The following is a 17,911-nucleotide window of genomic DNA, read 5'->3' as shown; positions in this document are numbered from 1 at the left end:
ACGAAAGCATACGTTTTAAATAAAAATTGGTTGGTCCTAAAGGTGAGACTTGACTCCTGCTTTGTTTAGTGTATAATCATGGTTTGATTTGCAACATAACTCTTTGATAATTAGACAACGGCTGTTGTCGTACAACACAACCACTCGCGCGCAGCTTTTAGCCTGCAATTTACACGAACTTACATTAGAAGACCCGTTAAGCATAGTGAGACTTATTTTGGGGTACAGAGGCATAGGATTGCACCGGTTTTTTAAAAGCCAGCGGTTTCACTGCAATGTACTAACAGCGAGCACCATGAAGCACCACCGCGCCAAAGATTTCTCCGCCCACCCCACAAGCTGCGCCCTATTTAGCACCAGCCTCGCCCCCTAACCGCCCAAGCCAATCAGTGCGTTTCTCTACAGCATTTGGTCACGTGGCCGCTGACTTGCCCCTCCTCCGGCGTCTCGCGTATCCTGTCCTTCCTCTGCGAGACTCCGCTTCCAAGGTGAGGAGCTGGCGGTCGCCCTGATAGTTGGGTTTCGAAGGGGGTGTCGTTATTTCCCTGAGTGGGAAAAAGTTGCTGGAAATAGTGCGTGGGAATAAGTGGGAAAAAACCTCGAGGGTGGCGCCTCAAAAATGCATTTAGAAGTGAAGGGCCTCAGTCACGGGTCTCGTACCACTCCACCATACAAGCTCGCTGGGTGATTTTCATTATACCTGTATACTCAGAAGCCTGCTTAGTCCTAAACAGAGTTATGCCCTGCTAAACCTGTCATAGTGGAAAAATCTATCTAATCCCCCTTTAAAGCTGTTTTTCCTGTGGCCATCACTACATCCTCTGGCAATGAATTCTACATTTCAGTCACTATGTAAAGCATTGTTTCCTTTTCTTTCTTCTGAACGTACTGCCCAGCGGCGTCATTGGATGCCCCCGAGTTCTAATATTTTGGGTGATGGAGAAAATTTTTTCTTTGTCAACTCTCTATCCCATGGATAATTTTTATAAATCTCTATCACAAGGGTGTCAAATCATGTGGCTTGGGGGTGGTGGTGGTGGTCTCCTATCAGGCCTCAAAACAACCGGCTGTTTCCTTCTCCCTCCTTGTTGCTTCCTTTTGCTTCACAGCTTGCTTTGCCAGGCTCTCTCAATCACATAGCAGAGCTACTGAGCCAAGCCTCTCTTTCTTCTATTGGCTGAGGCTCCTCCCTTGGGGAGGAATTGCTTGCTTTGCCAGGCGCTCTCAATTGCACAGCAGAGCTACTAAGGCAAGGCTTTCTTCTTTCTATTAGCTCAGCCTCCCCCCCCCCCACTTCCCCGGTCCCCTGGGAAAAGGAGAAAAACTTTGCCCAGTTCCCTGGATCACACAGGAGAGATAAAAAGGATTCCTTTAAGACCAAGGAATGCTAATGTTTTAAACATTTTATTTTAAGTTTTTTTTAAAAAAAATATTTGTGTTTGTCTGTGTCCTTTATAAAGTTTGTATCTCCTCTACCTGGCATTACATTTTATGACACACATGGCCAGGCCCAACAAGATCACATTTATGCCAGATCTATCCCCTGCTCTATCATGCCCCCCCTTCCCTTAGTCATCTCTTTTCTAAACTGAAAAGTCTCAGGCTCTTCAGCATATCCTTTTAGGGATGATATTCCAACGCCCTTAGCATCTGAATTGCTCTTCTCTATACTTTTTTCCAGCTCTACAATGTCCTTTTGGCGATACTGCAACTAAAACTGTACACAGTATTCCAAATGAGGCCGCACCATAGATCTATACAGGGTCATTACAATATTGCCATTTTATTCTCAGTCCCTTTCCTGATAAGACCTAGCATAGAGTTTGCCTTTTTTCACTGCTGCAGCACACTGGGTTGACTTTCATTGAGCTATCCACTATAACCCCAACAGCTTTTCCCTCTCAGTCTCAGCAAGTTCAGATCACATTAGCCTACACTTGAAGCTGGAATTTTTTGTCCCAGCACACATCACTTTACACTTACCAACATTGAACTTAATTTGCCACATTATTGCCCACTCACCCATGTAAAGAATAATGGTTCTCTACAAGTTTTGCTCAGTGTAAAAATCCTGGTTCAGGTTTATAGCTTACAACATCCTTTTCCAGAGAGATCATTAAAACAACAGAGCTGTGACCTTCAGGCTAAACTGCTTGTATCTGGCCAAGGAAGGTGTATGTTCCTTCTCTGGGTCTCTTAATCAGCAAATTCCAAACATCTGAGAGATGGTCTTGTACCTAAGAAACAGCTAATCTGCAGTACTGTTGTCATGTGTCTCAGCAACAAGAAGAGTTACATCCAGGGGTTGTTTTGTAGAAAAATAGGTGGTGGAGCTCATCCAGGGATTGTTACGCAGCTGCACATACTAGTCAATGGACAAGAAGGTGGAACTCTCATGAGGAGGTGGAACTCTCAGAAAGGTTCAGCAGCTGCGCTCCTGTGAGCTACCACTGAATCTGAGGCCTGGTTACATCACCTCTCAGATTGACTAATTCAGGTCCAAAGCCCATCAGAATAGCTATCCTTTTGTCTTGTACCAGCTTGGTGGCCATTAGGCAGAAAGTATGGCAGTGGTTGCCCAGCTCAGCCTTGCTTGAGATCCATCTTGAAGTGCTGTTCCTGTATGGGCTAAGGTCCTGACTTGTCTCCGAGAACCAGAGTTTTGATGCTAAACCTAGCAATCTTGTGGATTACACTGGTAACTATGCTGCATATGCTTAGATATGTAATTTTTATCCTTCACAGGCTTCTGTGGATTGTCTCCTGCAGCCTCAAAAACTAAATCCAGAAGACTTGGATCCAGCCACTTACTGGCAACATCTTAGTTTGGAAGCTCGGACTGCAAGCCAGCCTTGCAGGGCTGACTTTCTTGGTAATTCCGAGAGGCCCAGAATTTTCACTCTGGTGTTGTTGGGAAGTAGTAAAAAAAAAAAAAAGACTACTGGCTTTTAGGCTTGGAATGAGAATTAGTCTAGTATTTTGTAAATTTGTTTTGCTTTGCATACTTAAAAAAGGTCTTCTCATCCCAGGCTTGGGGTGAGAGGAAACCTCAACAAATCAGTTTGTGAAGGTCCTCTTTATAGTCAGTCTTGGTTTTCAGCATCCTGAATACTTTGGTGTCATCTGCAAATTTGGCCAATACACTACTCACTCCTAGCTCCAGATCATGAATAAATAGTATTGGCCCCAATACCGATCCTTGTGGGACTCTAGTGCTTACTTCCCTCCATTATTTCCTAATTATTCCTACTCTGTGTCTTTCAGGATTCCCCCCACAACCTTGCAGAGGTTCTTAAATCCCATGTAAAATGCTGGCTAAGCATAAAATAAGGAAGTTATTGCACATGGTGCCAGGAAAAAAGCGCTTTGGTGTGTATAGATTTCTTCCTTTTTTCTTTATCCTTGGAGGTGCTATGGAGTGGTTTATGATCAATGTCCGAATTGGAAAAGAGACATTTTGTAAGTATTATTATAAGATGAACTATCTAGCATCATTGTGATTGTTAAATGCTAGACTTGCTATCATTCCCAGTTTGTATTATTTGTTTGTTTTTAAAATAAGTTTACAAACAAGTTGAGAGGCTATGAGGAATCACTGGGGAGGGCAATCAGGGTATCCTCATGATTCCCACCTTCCCCTTCAGGATACCATAGGATGGATCTTGATCTGTTAGCCTCCCCCTCCCTCGCTGCTTTTGCACTCCATTCCATGCCTCCCAGAGGATAAGGAGTGTAATCTTTATCAGGCCATTTCTATCTTTTAACTTTACAAATAATTTGTAAGTATATGTGAATTGTTTGACATGGCAAAAACCACTGCCTTTTCTTTGGGCAAACCTGTTTTGCAGATATGCATGATATGACCGTCAATTTCATTATAGGGAATGATTGTATAAATAATCATACTAGAAGATTTTACTTGCCATTGTTTGCCATTACTTTCAGCTTTGACTAGAGCAGAGAAGTAGCTTTACGTAATGGGCAGTTATTTTAATCCTTTCAATATCATTAGTCTGCAGTCATTTAGTTAACAAACCACACCATTGATCAGAGTTTAAAAAGCTGGTACGGTAATATGCAGGTGTATGAGCTTCTGTGCAGCTACATGTCCACTGACCTTCCCCCTCAAGGTCAAGAGCGGGGTAGTTTCTGGCTGGGGTATCCACATCTGAGCTATAGATTTATGAGCATAAGTGAACTACCCCAGGTTTAAGATATTCTGAGATCTGTTCTTCAAAACCAAACCATCAAGTCCAGCCAGTAAAGAAACAAACTTTTCTTAACTGGCTTTCAGCAGCAAGGATGATTGCTGGAGCTCATTCCAGTGGTTCTCAGAACATATGAAACAAATCCAGACAGTTTTAAAAACTGTATTGAGCAACATGAGCTAGTGACAAATTAATCACAGTAGACAACCCTTTCTTTAGGAAAGTCCTCCTACCATTGATAGTCCCCCTGCCTCCTGAAGATAGCTGGTCTGCTTTTGTATTTATCTCCCCTTAAACTTTAATTACTTACTGGTGAGTCTAGAAAAAAAATACATGTGAGATGCTTTTAAAATCGAATACATTTGTCAGAAAAAAGGTATTTTAAAAATACATAAATGAAAAATCTACTGAATGTTCAATACAGGCAAAATACTTAGACTTTGTGCTGTACTGATAAGTTCTTTGAAAATTATTGTACACATGAAATACACATGTGTTTGTATTTGTAAAAAAAACTTTAATAAAATTTCAGATTTAAAAAAACTACTTTTCTACAAAACTTTTTTTTTTATTTTACAGATGATGTTTACCGTAGAAAGCAATCTGAAAGACAGCATGAAAGTTTGGAACAAAGATGATTTTTTGTTTCTGAGTAGCTCATGAATTATGAAACCTTTATTATACACCAGATGTTTACTGTTAAATTAAAATACTTGTTTAAGTTTTCAAATCAAACACTGTGATAGTAGCTGGTACCATGGGATGTGGTTTTCACACCCAGGCTGAAGGTACAATGCCAGCTGCTTCCATATCACATTCTGCATCAGTATCGAGAATAAGAGATTGGATTTATACCCCACCCTTCACTCGTAGTCTCAGAGCCATTTACAATCTCATTTCCCTTCCCCTCCCCACAACAGCCATCCTGTTAGATAGGTAGGACTGAGACAGCTCTGACAGAAACTCGTGACTGTCCCAGGGTCACACCAGCAGCTGCATTTGGAAGTGAAGAATTAAGCCTGGTTCTCCCAGATTAGAGTGTGCGCTCTTAACCACTATCTATGGCTGTGGTAATCCACAACCAGCAGCAACCAAAGCAATGCAGCTCTGCAAACAGATGATCTTGAATTTTTCCAGGAAGCAATATTGTGTTTTCTTAGATGTTGACCAGAGGAATGGGAGTCAGCTGGAGCTGCAGATTGACTTCACTGAACTCTTCCAATAGAGTAAGGGGAGCAGGGTCCCCATTAGTCTGTCCTAGGTTTCTTATCCTCTTCCCACAGAATAAGGGAAATCCTTGTTGAACTGACAAGTCTTGTCATGCCTCCCATTTAGTTGTCTCCTTCTTCCACCATTGTGGATGTAGAGAATGGATTTTCCTGGGCTATATATGGGTATCCAGAAACTGTGTAAGATGACTGATTATATTGCATTTTAGAAGTTGGGATTTATCCTGTTTGAGACTAAATTTAATCATTAATTTATATGCGTACCACTGCAAACTTGCTATATTGAATCTTTTTTCATTTAGGAATGATTTTGCCATGGCTTTATCTTCAGACAAAATATTGTATCTCAAGGGAGTGTTCAGCCTAATTACAAGACAGTAATATCAATGACTGATTTGTGGTGTCTATATCATAAATGGAAGTTCTCAAAATGTGGATCATGCTAAATGTCTATCTGTGGATCTCATTTCCACAAAAGAAATTAAAGATATCCAGCAGGACATCTCATATGAAAGTTTCAAGAACCATTACATTGTGAATTGTACTAACAGTTTTAGTTATCATTTTCTGCTGTCTCCTTAAGTCTAATCTTGATATAGGCCTATAGGTCAAGTGGAATTTAATTTAGTAGAAAGTGGCTATTCCATCGTACTGGAAAATACACTAGCACGTTCCTGTAGAGCAGAAACCACTGGTCTGAAGGACACAACTACCAGTGCCCAAAGACTGTTGAAGTTTCAAGGCCAATATGTACACTAAAGAAACAACAGTATTTCCTGCTGTGCAGATACAACAGAATGAAGTTAAACGGCAACTTTCCATTTAACAAGGCTATCAGCCCCACATCTTTTGTATAACTTTCTAATAAGACTTTAAGGCTATACAAATACTAACCCTAGCCCATTTCTAAAAAAGCTTTCCAGGTGGTTATAGAAACTGGTGGTATAATTCTCCAACCAGAGAGTACAGTTTTCAGTGCTGCTGTAAAAGAGCTCATTAAAACTTGGCAGCACAACTCAACAGCTTATCTACCCCATCTGACTTGAAGCAAGGCATTTACCTCCTTGCAGCCATTGATTATATTTTATTTATGAAGAAGCCACAGTAGCCCCATTGTTTGGGTCACTGGAATCATGGAAAACAGTTTGTCCCCCTTGAAGCATCGCAACCTGTGCATCTTCATCTACATCTTTTCTGTGATGATACATCAAGGTGATGCTTTTCATTTATGTTCTCAACAGTGCTATAGTCAGCAACATTTCGGAACATCTCAGTGCAACATGGAACAGCTCACATTTTCAGCTAGTTGGTACCTGCTATGCACAAGACTGTAACAGCGACAAAGTAAAATGTCAATGTTAGCATGCCTTTACCATATCTTCAGCATACTTGATCAGCTCTGTACTTCTGTCATTCAGATTAGCAAACTATTTCAGAGGCTGTGCTACAGTATTGGATTCCACAGCAGGGTAAGAGTGCTGTTGTTGTACCAGTTAATTCATTTCCATTTTCATATGTCTGACACATAAATTACACATCAACTGAATTCCCTTGCAGTACATTTAGTCTCAGCCTCCAGTTGCTATAAACAGTTGTACCTTTATATTTCTATAAGGAACAGGCACTGTATTAGTCTTTCAGATAGAAATTACTCATTTTAATTTGAAATCAGACCCACTGACACAGGTCATTCTCCTGAGAAGAAAACACTTCCAGGATCTAACACATAAGATAAAATATGAAAACTTGTTTTAAGCCTACCCAGACTCTCTGTGCCACCTGCATGATTAACAGGTCATGCATGGGCTGTGGGTCAGCTGTACAGTACATGCTTTGCATACAGACAATCCCAGGCTCAATCTTGGGTCTCTCGATTAAGAGATCTCAGATGGCAAATCTAGGGAAAGACAATCTGGAGAGCCATCTCCGAACAGAAAGCTGAGCTAGATGGATTTATGGTCTAATTCAGTATAAGAGTTTTTTACTTGGATATGCATCCACACATTACTAGTATTGTGCTATTGTTACACTGTAGCGGTCATTTGCAATTGGATTTTCCTGTATTGACAAAACATACAGCTGCATATGATAGCTACAGTGTAACAGCAGCAGAGTATCTAATTGTATATACAGCTCTAGGGCTCATTTAAAACCTGTGAATCACACACTGCATAAACTAGGAATTTAAGACAAATGTTTTCCTATACAAAACCATAATAATTTGAAAAACTGCCCATTTTAGGAACTTTATAAATGTAGAAAGGAGTCTTGACTGTGCCAGATCCTGTTGCTTCACAAGCAGAATCAAATGTACTGGGTCTATTTATAACAGAAGAATACAGTCTTCAGATAAGTTCAGAAGAGAAGTTTTGTTATATTTTTGGTCAAAAATTACATTTACAAAAGCTTAATCCACCCAGGCTGCAAACCAGTGTACAAATTTCCATCCATTTTGATCTAATATGAAATAATCCCTAGAGATCTATTACATTATCATATCTATGCTGCTTAGATCCAGTGGATTTGGGTGATAATTCATCAGCCAAGCAGTAAGCAAATTAGATACTGCCTTCACTCACAACAAAATTTGTTTCTTTTGGGGAATGGTGCCCAGTTCTGCTAACACCACATATCTTCCCTTTGCCTCAAATCTGGTCATCTAATACTATAACAAACAGCATACACAACCTTGTTACAGTGCTTTCTTTACAGGGCACACATGGAAAACTAAAATTGATATGACATCTCAATGGAACAATCAAACCTGGTTAATCCAAACTGCAAACTATTTTTATTTAAATCAAAAGCCTCAGAAAGACAAACTGATAATACATGCATATTGACTGGTTACCACTTTACTCAGTGGAGTATACAACCAGGAGTAAAAATGAGGCATGGATTAACCAGGTCCAAAAGCACATATGCTGAAAAGTTATAAACATCAATTTGAATTATTACATGAACAAGCTGCTCTTCAAGGAAAGAGCAGGGAATAAGAAGTAGGAGATGACCATTTCCAATTGGTTTAATGAAATATATATTTTCCACTAACGCAAGCCAACCACTTCCCATACTTTTATTTCCATAGTCAAAAGTCCTTTTAGTCTAATACAGTGCGTGGCAGTGGAAAACAACAAATGGGTTCAAATGGGCACAAATAAGACATAGTTTGTTTTCTTGGACAATTTATAATTGGAATAGAGTTCCATTAGCTGGTTGTGCAATACTGGATTGTAGCCACCAAATTTCAAACCCAATATGATAATGAAATGCTTCCAGTACAGACATAATTTTGGAATAAATTAAAATAATTAGGGCCAGCCCAATGGTCTAGGAGCAGTGCTCAGCACTGCCATAAAGAAAAGGCTAAGGCCTCATTTACAGTTCTAATTGTTTACTCCTGGTCCACTAGGAGTGGTAAAGCTGCCCTTTGCTTGAAAGCCTGGGAAAGACAACGCTGCAGATTTATTTTTCCAACACTGATCTTTCTGACCTATATAGCTTCCAAAAGGTGTCTTCCTGTTCTTAAAAGTAGTATTTTTTAAAAATAAATAAATAATAAATAAATAAATTTCAGGTTCTTTGGTGTAATTTTTGCAATGTTTAAAAATGATTGTATTAGTAAAGTTATGGTTCTAAGAACTAGAATGAACTAAAACAAGCTGTCTTTTTAATTTTGTTGTTGAAAACTGCAATGTCTGAGGTAATGTCAAATATACTGGCCACGATCCAGAGCAGCACCCAAGCACTAACTTAAGCATTTCCAAGCATGAACTGGTTTAATGCTGGAAGATAGCACAAAGCTAAGGAAGACCTCTGGGTGCTGCAAGGACCTTGGTATAGCAGCATTTCTGGGAGTCTATGATGTTCTAAAATATTGTTAAGGGGCCACAAACTAAGGATATGTGTACACAAATTATTCAGTTTTAGAATTTAAGGAAAATATTTCCTCTTATGCTAATTTGTATTTTACATTAGTACCTCATTTGAAGAACTGAATCTTCTGGGCTTGCATATTAAACAAGCTACTTGCTGTTATACATCATCATTTAGTACCATGGAAACAAACCCTAAACTGTCAATTAATTTTACATGTAATTTACATTTTCTAGGTTTGCATTAAAAATAGGTAAGGAAATATAACTTAATTATTAACTACACTAACAGTTGCTCCAATAAAGGTAATCTATCCTGGCAAACCATTCATTCTCTAAAACCAATAATGTAACAAATCTTTTATCAAATTACCTTGTAATCAAAATAAGGATCACACCACCACAATACTGCATGAATCTCATTATTCTAGGTTTATCATGGTTAGTAGAAATTTCTTTAAATCTGTGTCTTTTGTAAACTGAACTGACTGATGAGCCTTTCCAATATTTGTCACAACTTAAAGCTGTATTAACTATAAAAACGTAAAATACTATTTTTATAAACTGCCAGATACATCCTGAGCAGCTAAAGGCCATGAAACTAGGAAATCCCATTATGTACCTAGGTAAGAAGCCAGACAACTTGTACAGCTAACTTCCACACAGTGAGGTGGCATATGTTAACAAAGGCCTAACTGGCCTCACCCAGGACTTCAGACATGCCTATAAGTAGTCTCCAGATTGCAAACCAACATTAAAGGAAAGCAAATACTATAATACAAATGCCCTAAGACTGTGTTCCCAAGGAATTTACTTGGAAGTTTAATTAAAAACGTAAAACACTTGATTCTATATATATATATAGATATAGATATACAGAATCATTTATCTATAAACTTTATACTACGCTATCTTGTCATTATAAGCATTGCACTACAGTTGTAATTATGTATGTCAAAATTCTCAACAACTGGACAATGCTTTTTTGTCAGTGTAAATAACCTTTAGCACACAATACCAAATCATTAACAGAACAAATGTTTTCAAATGCAAGTGTACTTCCAAACATCTTGTTACTTACCTTTCAAATTTAAAGTTAAAATCTGTATTCAACTTGTAATATTGACTTAAAACTGTACAAAGAATGAAATGTCTGGTTCTGCTTCCGGCGATAGGAATGTCAAAAAAATCGTAAATACAGGAATTGCCAGATAAAACTTTGCACCTTTAAAAATCTAATTTTTAATATGTAAATGTTCTGTTATTGATTTGGAGATAAAAGGCATTATGTTTCCTATCAAAACCTGAACCATCTTAAAACAGCAAGAAACATCTGCAAGTTTCCTCTAATTCCCCCCCCCCGCCCCCCGGGAGTGCAGTGGTGATGAGTGGAGATCTCATACTAGAGAAGTGCAATAAATATATCCTTAGGCCAACATTTGCTAGCAGCGCATGCACGCTTTCTTACTTTTGTTGATGAGTCTACTCCCAATAGTTACAGTTCTGCAAATAACAAATGGAACTGCAAATACCAGTTGGAAGTTACTCTATCCAAAGTTATTGCTTTTCGGTCCTTTAATAAAAAGCTCTGAGACCCATAGAACAGCCACACAATTATGATTTAACACTTACCAAGTTGATTCCTATCACCACCTCAGCCCAACAGGTTTATTTAGAGCAAGTACTTTAGTCCATGTGATGTATCTGCCAGAAGTAACTACTACAGAAGCACATAGTCCTCATTCTGCTAAGATGTAAACCAGGAATGATTTCACATTTTTCTGACTGAAACTGTAAACACTCTTTTGTTGTTTTTAAAAAATTGATGGCATTAGAAATCTCAGAATAAAGAAAAGGATGAAACATTGTTTTGCATTTATAACCAAATATGAGATTATCTTCCAAGTCAAAGAACCATATGCACAAGTCTGTATATTTAAGAAAAGTCAACATAATATAACAAAAAGTGAAATATACTTATTAAAAGTGTCCTTATATAAAAAAAATCTTGCAATGTACAGTAAGATGCAATAAAAACGGTTTGCCCACCCCCACCAATAACTAAAACTGCTATTGTTCCACGAACTCTTTATATGTTGGTATCAAAAAGTTAAACATTTTCTATGTTGTATGCTTGACGGATATTAAGAGTATCTCTCAACATCAAGTCTCGAAGGCGCCACAGTGCATCTGCCATTGTCGTATGGGCCCCTTTGCTCTTCAACCAGTGCGTAGGAAGACGGCTCTCCTGTTCTTTTGAGAGGTGGACATCACGCCTTCGGGCTGAAATGGTGAAAGAACCTTCAGTTAAAAAGGGCATTAACTTTTTAATGCATGTTACTTAATTTATTTGATGCATTTCTATACCACCTTCATTCCATTCAAGGCAGTATACAAATCAAAGCCACTTATAAATATGTCTAAAATAAAAGTTTTACACTATGGTTATCAATCCATATCACTTAATTCATCATGTCCCAAGCCATCTCTGTCTATTTCTCATTCCAGTAATGCAAACAAATGTTTTTTAAACAATCAAATTGTCCCATCTCTACCAGGACAGGGGCCAACGCTTCCAAATATGACATTAAAATACCCTCATCGATCAAACCATAACTACACTTACCTGAAAGGGTCTGGTCCCACTTACTAATGCTATTTGAATCAGCACTTAGACCTTCAATGTATTTTAGATAAGCCTCAGAGTGAAGAAGCCGCTGTGTCTTTGGCGGAGGGGAAACAAACATAGGAGTTGTAGGCTGCTGAATAACCTGCTGAGTTGTGGGATTTTGACCAGGATAGGGTGGTGGTGCCTGTTGGCCTGGAGGGCCAAGGATACCCATCTAGAATAGTAAAAAATAATAAGCCAGAAGGTGTTTTAAAAGTTGTAACAAAACCTGTGAATCACAATGAATAAAAGTTGACAGAACATGCTCTGGTGAATATGCTCAGTTTTCAAAATATGTCTCATGGAGCAGGATGAACATCAGGACAAAGAATAACATCACAAGGATACAGAAGCTAGGTTCTTAAGGGAACAGTTGTTCCTGAGGACTGAGGAATCTTTAAAAGTGAAATGGGGTCTCTGCTTGCATGAACAGAAATTTCTTCCAGTCATACATAGATCCAACCTATAGTTATGTGATTTATGTACAGCAAAACCAGTTAATATATGTCATTAAAAAAAACCCAAACTGGTTCTTCATTCAAGATTCAGATCTTTACTGGGAAAGAAGTGAGTGTTGTTTCAGAGCCCTGGTCCTACCCAATCATGAAGAACTAACAGTACGGATGACTACTCGTCCTTTCAAAAACAAATCAAAACCTTGTAGCAATTCTACTTAACCCTTCTAACACCTTCTGTTTCCAGTGCACAGTTGAGAGTACAGTTATATTCTATAACTCCTACAACAGACATTGAAACCAGTCTTGAGGTTTTATGTGACTTCACTGTGTTTTTTAATGAAAAAGTTGGATTGCCTTGCATCCAGCAATGCATAAGTGGAAATATAAACAAATTTGGTGCAGTTCCTCTTCTGCAATAATCAGCACTTCCCTCCCTACCTTTGCCCAGAAATTGATTGTACACAGCATCTTGCATAAGAGGAAATGAATGTGGGGATACAATAAATTTAACTTAGCACAGGCCACTATCATGGTCCCCCCCCTCCTCTGCATTTTTGCTTGCAGAAATTCTGGACTGGATCTGATCTCTCATGTTTGAAAGATGGGATATGAATGGTTTAAATAAATATTAGACAAAATGTAATAAGGAAGAATTGTTGGCAAATTAAAAAGACGACACAGTTTCTATAATATAGGTGGACAGCTCCTTCAAAAGCAGAATATTAGTAGTATATATACTGGAATATTACTATTAGGATTTTCATGTGCATTTCTTACTTGCTGTCCAAATGGACTTCCTGGGGCTGGAGCTCCTACCATGGAAGAAACATTTTGGCCTATTACACCTGTATTTCAAAATGAAAACAAAATTAGAGCCTTATTTCAGATCAGCAACAAAAAGTTCTGCTTCTGATACATGTCTAATAAGCAACTGAAATATAACTGCAAACTGAAACTATTTTCTGTCAAAATGACACACAATTTCTTAAACAGTATTATTAAGGATGACAAAGATACTCCCTTGTTTGGTTCATCTGAGATTATTTCATCTAGCAATGACCCACATCTCAACAACAGGCTGTGGAAATATTCCACCCAACCTATTGCTGGGCAACAACAGATGAGTTTTCATTCTGCAACAGAGATGTGGCCTATGCAACTCTATGGAAATCACAGGTAGATGCACAGGTTGTGCATCAGTCATGTTTGGCTGTTCTTTCATTGTTACCACACTTCATTCAGCACTTGTGCAAGTGCCTTCCTGAGGATTCTAAGAATATTGTCTTAAAGCTTCCTTTTTAAGATTAAGTCCTCAATCAATTCTAACTAATAAAGAAGACATATGTGAGGACATAAATAATGAATCTCTTTAAACTGACCTAGTACAGGTACTTGAACAGCCATGAGCAATTTATGGCTATTCTAATTCAAGAGAACAGTATGCCATCAAAGAATGATGGATTAAAAAACTAGTTTCTCTTTGTAAATACTTTGTATCATAAATGTGTCTGTTGTTTAGAAGAAAAAATACAAGGAGATACCTGACAGACTATATTTTCCCTTAAAGATTACCATAGGTGCCATGTTTCACATTACCAGTGAAATTTTAGGGAAATAAAAGCAGGCAAATTATATTAGTTTTTCCCCACAGATTAACAACATATCCAATGAATGCAACAGGGAAGTGAAATAAAAATAAGCATTGGCAAAGAAAATCATGGCAGCAGCTGAGGCTTGCATAACAACTACTAGCTCACATTTCCTATCCAGGGTGACAAATCATGTTCACTATCACTTCCAAATATAATAATAATTTGCACAAATGCACACATATACAAATCCTATTGCAAAGTTACCAGAATAGGAAACTGAAAGAGCTGATTATCCATGTTTAATCTTGTACATTGTGATGGACTAAACATCTCTAAAAGAACCCTTGTTTCAAGTCTGGAAAATTACACCTTTAGATTGGAGAGCACACTGTCAAGCTATATTCCACCCATTCAAAGCACTATTCTCTTGACTGAAGCTTCAATTTAATTTGTTTTTAAAAAGTCTGGACTGATGCAATTTTCTTTTATGTATTTAATGGTAAAACTTTAAAATGAGCTACTATTAAAGCAGTTTGGAAATCAGGGTATGTACCTGAACTAGTGGTACATATAAAGTCAGAAATATACTGGTGGGGTGATTCACATCTGGCTCTGGGAAGAAACTGCTTTTAAATACACTCCAATTTAATGGATATCACAACTTTTAACAGATGTAGAAGGACTTGGGCCAGCAATATTTTATCTGTGGTAAAATCAAGCCCATGTGATAATGTAATAGATCTCTAGGGATTAAGAAAAAAGAAGCTTTCTTGTATTTCGCAGGTGAACTCCTTTGCTGTTGGATCAACTATGCATGTTGCTCTCTGCCAACAAGTAAAACATACCAGTTCATTCAGGAAACAGACTTTAGCTATATTAGCAACCTGCCACATGTGCTAATGCATACCTACAGTATACTGCAGAAGTTAAAGAAGGTAAAGGTACAAATGCACATACTGTAAACCCATCCCATAGTAATTGGTTAAACGATGAGAACAGAAAAGTGAGATAATGAGGGAAATGAGGTCATTCTTACCCTGAGGTGGGATGCCTGGCATGCCTGGTGGAAGTTGGTGGGGTGGAGGCACCCCAGGGTGAAGTGGCTGCATGCTGCCCATGCTAACAATGCCATCAACTGGGCCTTGTAAAGGTGGCAGCACTGGTGGATAGCCACCTATCATGCCTTGAAGGACACAACAAATTTCAAACATGCATCAATGACATGCAAAATGATCAAAAAATAATGACATGCACTACCCACACATAAGCATCTTCAGTATTGCTGTACAATATTACAAATTAGTGCCTTGCAAAATGAACAATGTTACAGAGCCTAATGCAGTATTAAAGGCACGTTAGTGTTAGGCCTAGTGACATATTCTTCATGGGGCATACAGAATATTTGGTAGCATTAAATGGTTATCACTGTGAGCAAATGCAATATGTTGTCAGTCACATGAACATATCTGCATATTCAGAGCTGTTGGTCAACACTGTGTACTAAACAAAAGAGGAAAGGACAATTCAAGTTTATGTAACTACTAAAATAAAAGGGAAATTAATATAACAGAACTGCACTGACTGATCTGTTTTTCCTCACATGTCACTCAACCTCATTACAGAAGAATAACAGGATGTTGTTGTTGTTTTTATTTAAAAATAGACCTTTCAAAACTCGTACATTGTAACATAGGAAAAAATATCATAGAAGTTGCCATCTTGGAATTGTTACCACAGAATCTTCTCATGGAGCTTTTAAAATTATTACCACAGGTCCTGGAATTTATTCTGTGGCCAACAAACAATACGAAAGAATAATGAGAAATATTTTATATATTACTACTAAGCTTCAGTATTTCACTCTGCCAAAACTCTGCTTTAAATGTATTTTAATTTTTATAGAACACGGACAAGCAGACTGTAGATTTGTTACACAATAATCACAGCTCTCACTTGTTAACCTGCATGACTAAACAATTGCCATGGATCACTGTAGGCAATTATTTCTATGAATTTACAACTATCTACTATGAATTTAGCTATCTACAAGAAAGGCAAGTGGCAGAACTATTTTTGCCTACTATTTTAAACAGGCCTAATTTCAGTTTGAGAGTCATTGGGTACATTCACACTACAGTAATTAATGTGTTTTACATCTGGATTTTTGCTATTCTTACACAGTAAAAATTGAGATGTAAAATGCATTAGTTAGTGTAGTGTGAATGCACCTATTAAAATAAAACTAGCTGAACACACAAGCTTGCTTTCTGCTTCAGCTGTCATAGCAATAAAACACAGCTATATGCTGCAACAACTACAAGTTTGATGGCTGCTGCCACCTTGGTACAGATGGCAGGGACCAGGACAAGGAGGGTCAGGTATCCCTCTACAGTGGTGATAACACTGCACTAGATAATGATAGCAAATTGGCATTCTAAGCAAGCTAAAAAAAGTACAACATGATTTCTGAAAAACTGAATATCCCTGAATATGTCCTTTGGAATTTTTTTTTAAACTGCAGTGAAAAACTGAACTAGACAGAACTCCTCACAAAGGAAGCTACTATAAAATGAAGCATTTCTTAGACTAATTTATTCTCAACAGACCGGACCCTGCCTAGCAAATCCTCAGAATCAATATGAATACTAACTAGATTGTTTAAAAACTCATGTGACTCTAAATAGTCTACTTAACTCCATGTTTCATAAATATCAGAAACTAACTGCTCATATTAAGTAATTAATATGAATTAATTTATTAGTTTATTTAAAATACTGATATATTTTATCAGAAATATCATATACTAAATATTCAAAACATAAACATCACAGTAATCCTTGCAGCAGCCCAGGAATGTACATTAGTCTTGTCATCCTCATATTGCAGAGGGGAAGAATAAGTTCCAACAAGTTTACAGCTGATGGGATAAGAACTACGGGACTTCACGGCTCACATGCTTAGCTAATTTTGCACTTCAATTCTCAATATTCAACTGACCAAATTTACTCATGACAACAAGTATTCAAGTGAAATTGTATGCATTAAATCAGTCAGCAAAATAAGTTTCCATCAAAAGACAAGCAACTTTTGTACTTGACTGCCTATTTTTACAGGTTTGTCTGCTGGGCACTAATAATTTGTATAAGCTGTTTAGTGATCCTTTTGCTTTTCCAGTTGCTTTTATTTGATTTTTTTAAAATGTAAGCCATTCTGCATGTAAGGAAGAACAGGATACAATTTTTTTTTCAAATGAGTAAATAAATGATTATGATTAGTTCTGTAAAATTCCATTGGTTACTGATTGTAGAATTAAAGATACAGCAAATAAATATTTAGATATTTCCAGACAGGAGAGTGTATTAGTTTGGGAGCCTTCTATACCATGCAATAATAACATGCCAGCTTAATGAAAAACCACTGAAAACTACTGAAATTATTTTGAAGGACAAGATCTGCCAATGCATTTTAGGAACTCTTTTCTGTTAATAAGTGTTCCCTAAACCAAAAATACAAGCATTTCATAAAAATTCCTAGGTTTTTTTAACCTGCATTTGGAAAAGCTTTCTTGTATAAATAACAGCATTAAAAATAAAGTCAGCAGAAAAATCAACAGTAAACATAAAAGTCAATTCACTCAAACACACTTCTTTTTTCATACTAGAAAAGAAGATACTCTTGGGGAAAAGAAGAGTTTCAGAGACAATGTTACTCTAGAATTTGGCTGAGAGAATGAAAAATTAGCACGAACTGTTGCTATGAATGTAGTTGAATAAAAATGAAATGTAATACAAGATTTCATTAAGATACTGACAAAAGAAATTAATGTAGACAAATATAAGAAACTTGATCCCATCCTGTGGCTCCATTTCACAAATATAGCT

The 17,911-nt window shown here is 37.6% G+C and overlaps 2 protein-coding genes across 15 annotated transcripts in view; one reads left to right on the top strand and one right to left on the bottom strand.

Annotated features, from left to right (window-relative positions):
* The first annotated feature begins 379 nt into the window (after positions 1 to 379).
* Positions 380 to 5,824, top strand: LOC132571499 (ubiquinol-cytochrome-c reductase complex assembly factor 5). 2 transcript variants are annotated; one of them, XM_060238301.1, is made up of 4 exons: positions 433 to 488; positions 2,746 to 2,872; positions 3,265 to 3,459; positions 4,788 to 5,824. In XM_060238301.1, the coding sequence occupies exons 3-4, from the start codon at positions 3,309 to 3,311 to the stop codon at positions 4,844 to 4,846; spliced, it is 210 nt and encodes a 69-aa protein (XP_060094284.1). In that variant the 5' UTR covers positions 433 to 488; positions 2,746 to 2,872; positions 3,265 to 3,308; the 3' UTR covers positions 4,847 to 5,824. The 2 variants fall into 2 exon arrangements, with proteins under 2 accessions (XP_060094283.1, XP_060094284.1); XM_060238300.1 differs by lacking the exon at positions 2,746 to 2,872 and having other exon boundaries at positions 380 to 488.
* A 2,381-nt stretch (positions 5,825 to 8,205) lies between these two features.
* Positions 8,206 to 17,911, bottom strand: part of PBRM1 (polybromo 1) — a 61,052-nt gene continuing 51,346 nt past the window's right edge. For 9 of the 13 annotated variants that reach the window (XM_060239938.1, XM_060239946.1, XM_060239945.1 and 6 more), the window contains 4 exons: positions 15,067 to 15,213; positions 13,216 to 13,283; positions 11,939 to 12,155; positions 8,206 to 11,595 (listed from right to left, as the gene is read on the bottom strand). In XM_060239938.1, the coding sequence (XP_060095921.1) occupies positions 11,423 to 11,595; positions 11,939 to 12,155; positions 13,216 to 13,283; positions 15,067 to 15,213 (605 nt within the window). In that variant the 3' untranslated portion in view covers positions 8,206 to 11,422. The remainder of the gene's footprint in view (positions 11,596 to 11,938; positions 12,156 to 13,215; positions 13,284 to 15,066; positions 15,214 to 17,911) is intronic. The other 4 variants (XM_060239947.1, XM_060239948.1, XM_060239949.1 and 1 more) reach the window with 2 other exon arrangements.

This window comes from Heteronotia binoei, chromosome 5 (genome assembly GCF_032191835.1).
Source record: "Heteronotia binoei isolate CCM8104 ecotype False Entrance Well chromosome 5, APGP_CSIRO_Hbin_v1, whole genome shotgun sequence".
Taxonomy (NCBI): domain Eukaryota; kingdom Metazoa; phylum Chordata; class Lepidosauria; order Squamata; family Gekkonidae; genus Heteronotia; species Heteronotia binoei.
The sequence above is the reverse complement of the archived record's forward strand: the minus strand, read 5'-3'. Positions and strand labels throughout refer to the sequence as shown.

Coding starts and splice junctions, on each gene's coding strand:
- LOC132571499 (XM_060238300.1), top strand. CDS start 3,309: ATGCTGGCTAAGCATAAAATAAGGAAGTTATTGCACATGGTGCCAGGA. Junction 3,460..4,787: donor AATTGGAAAAGAGACATTTT/GTAAGTATTATT, acceptor TTTATTTTACAG/ATGATGTTTACCGTAGAAAG.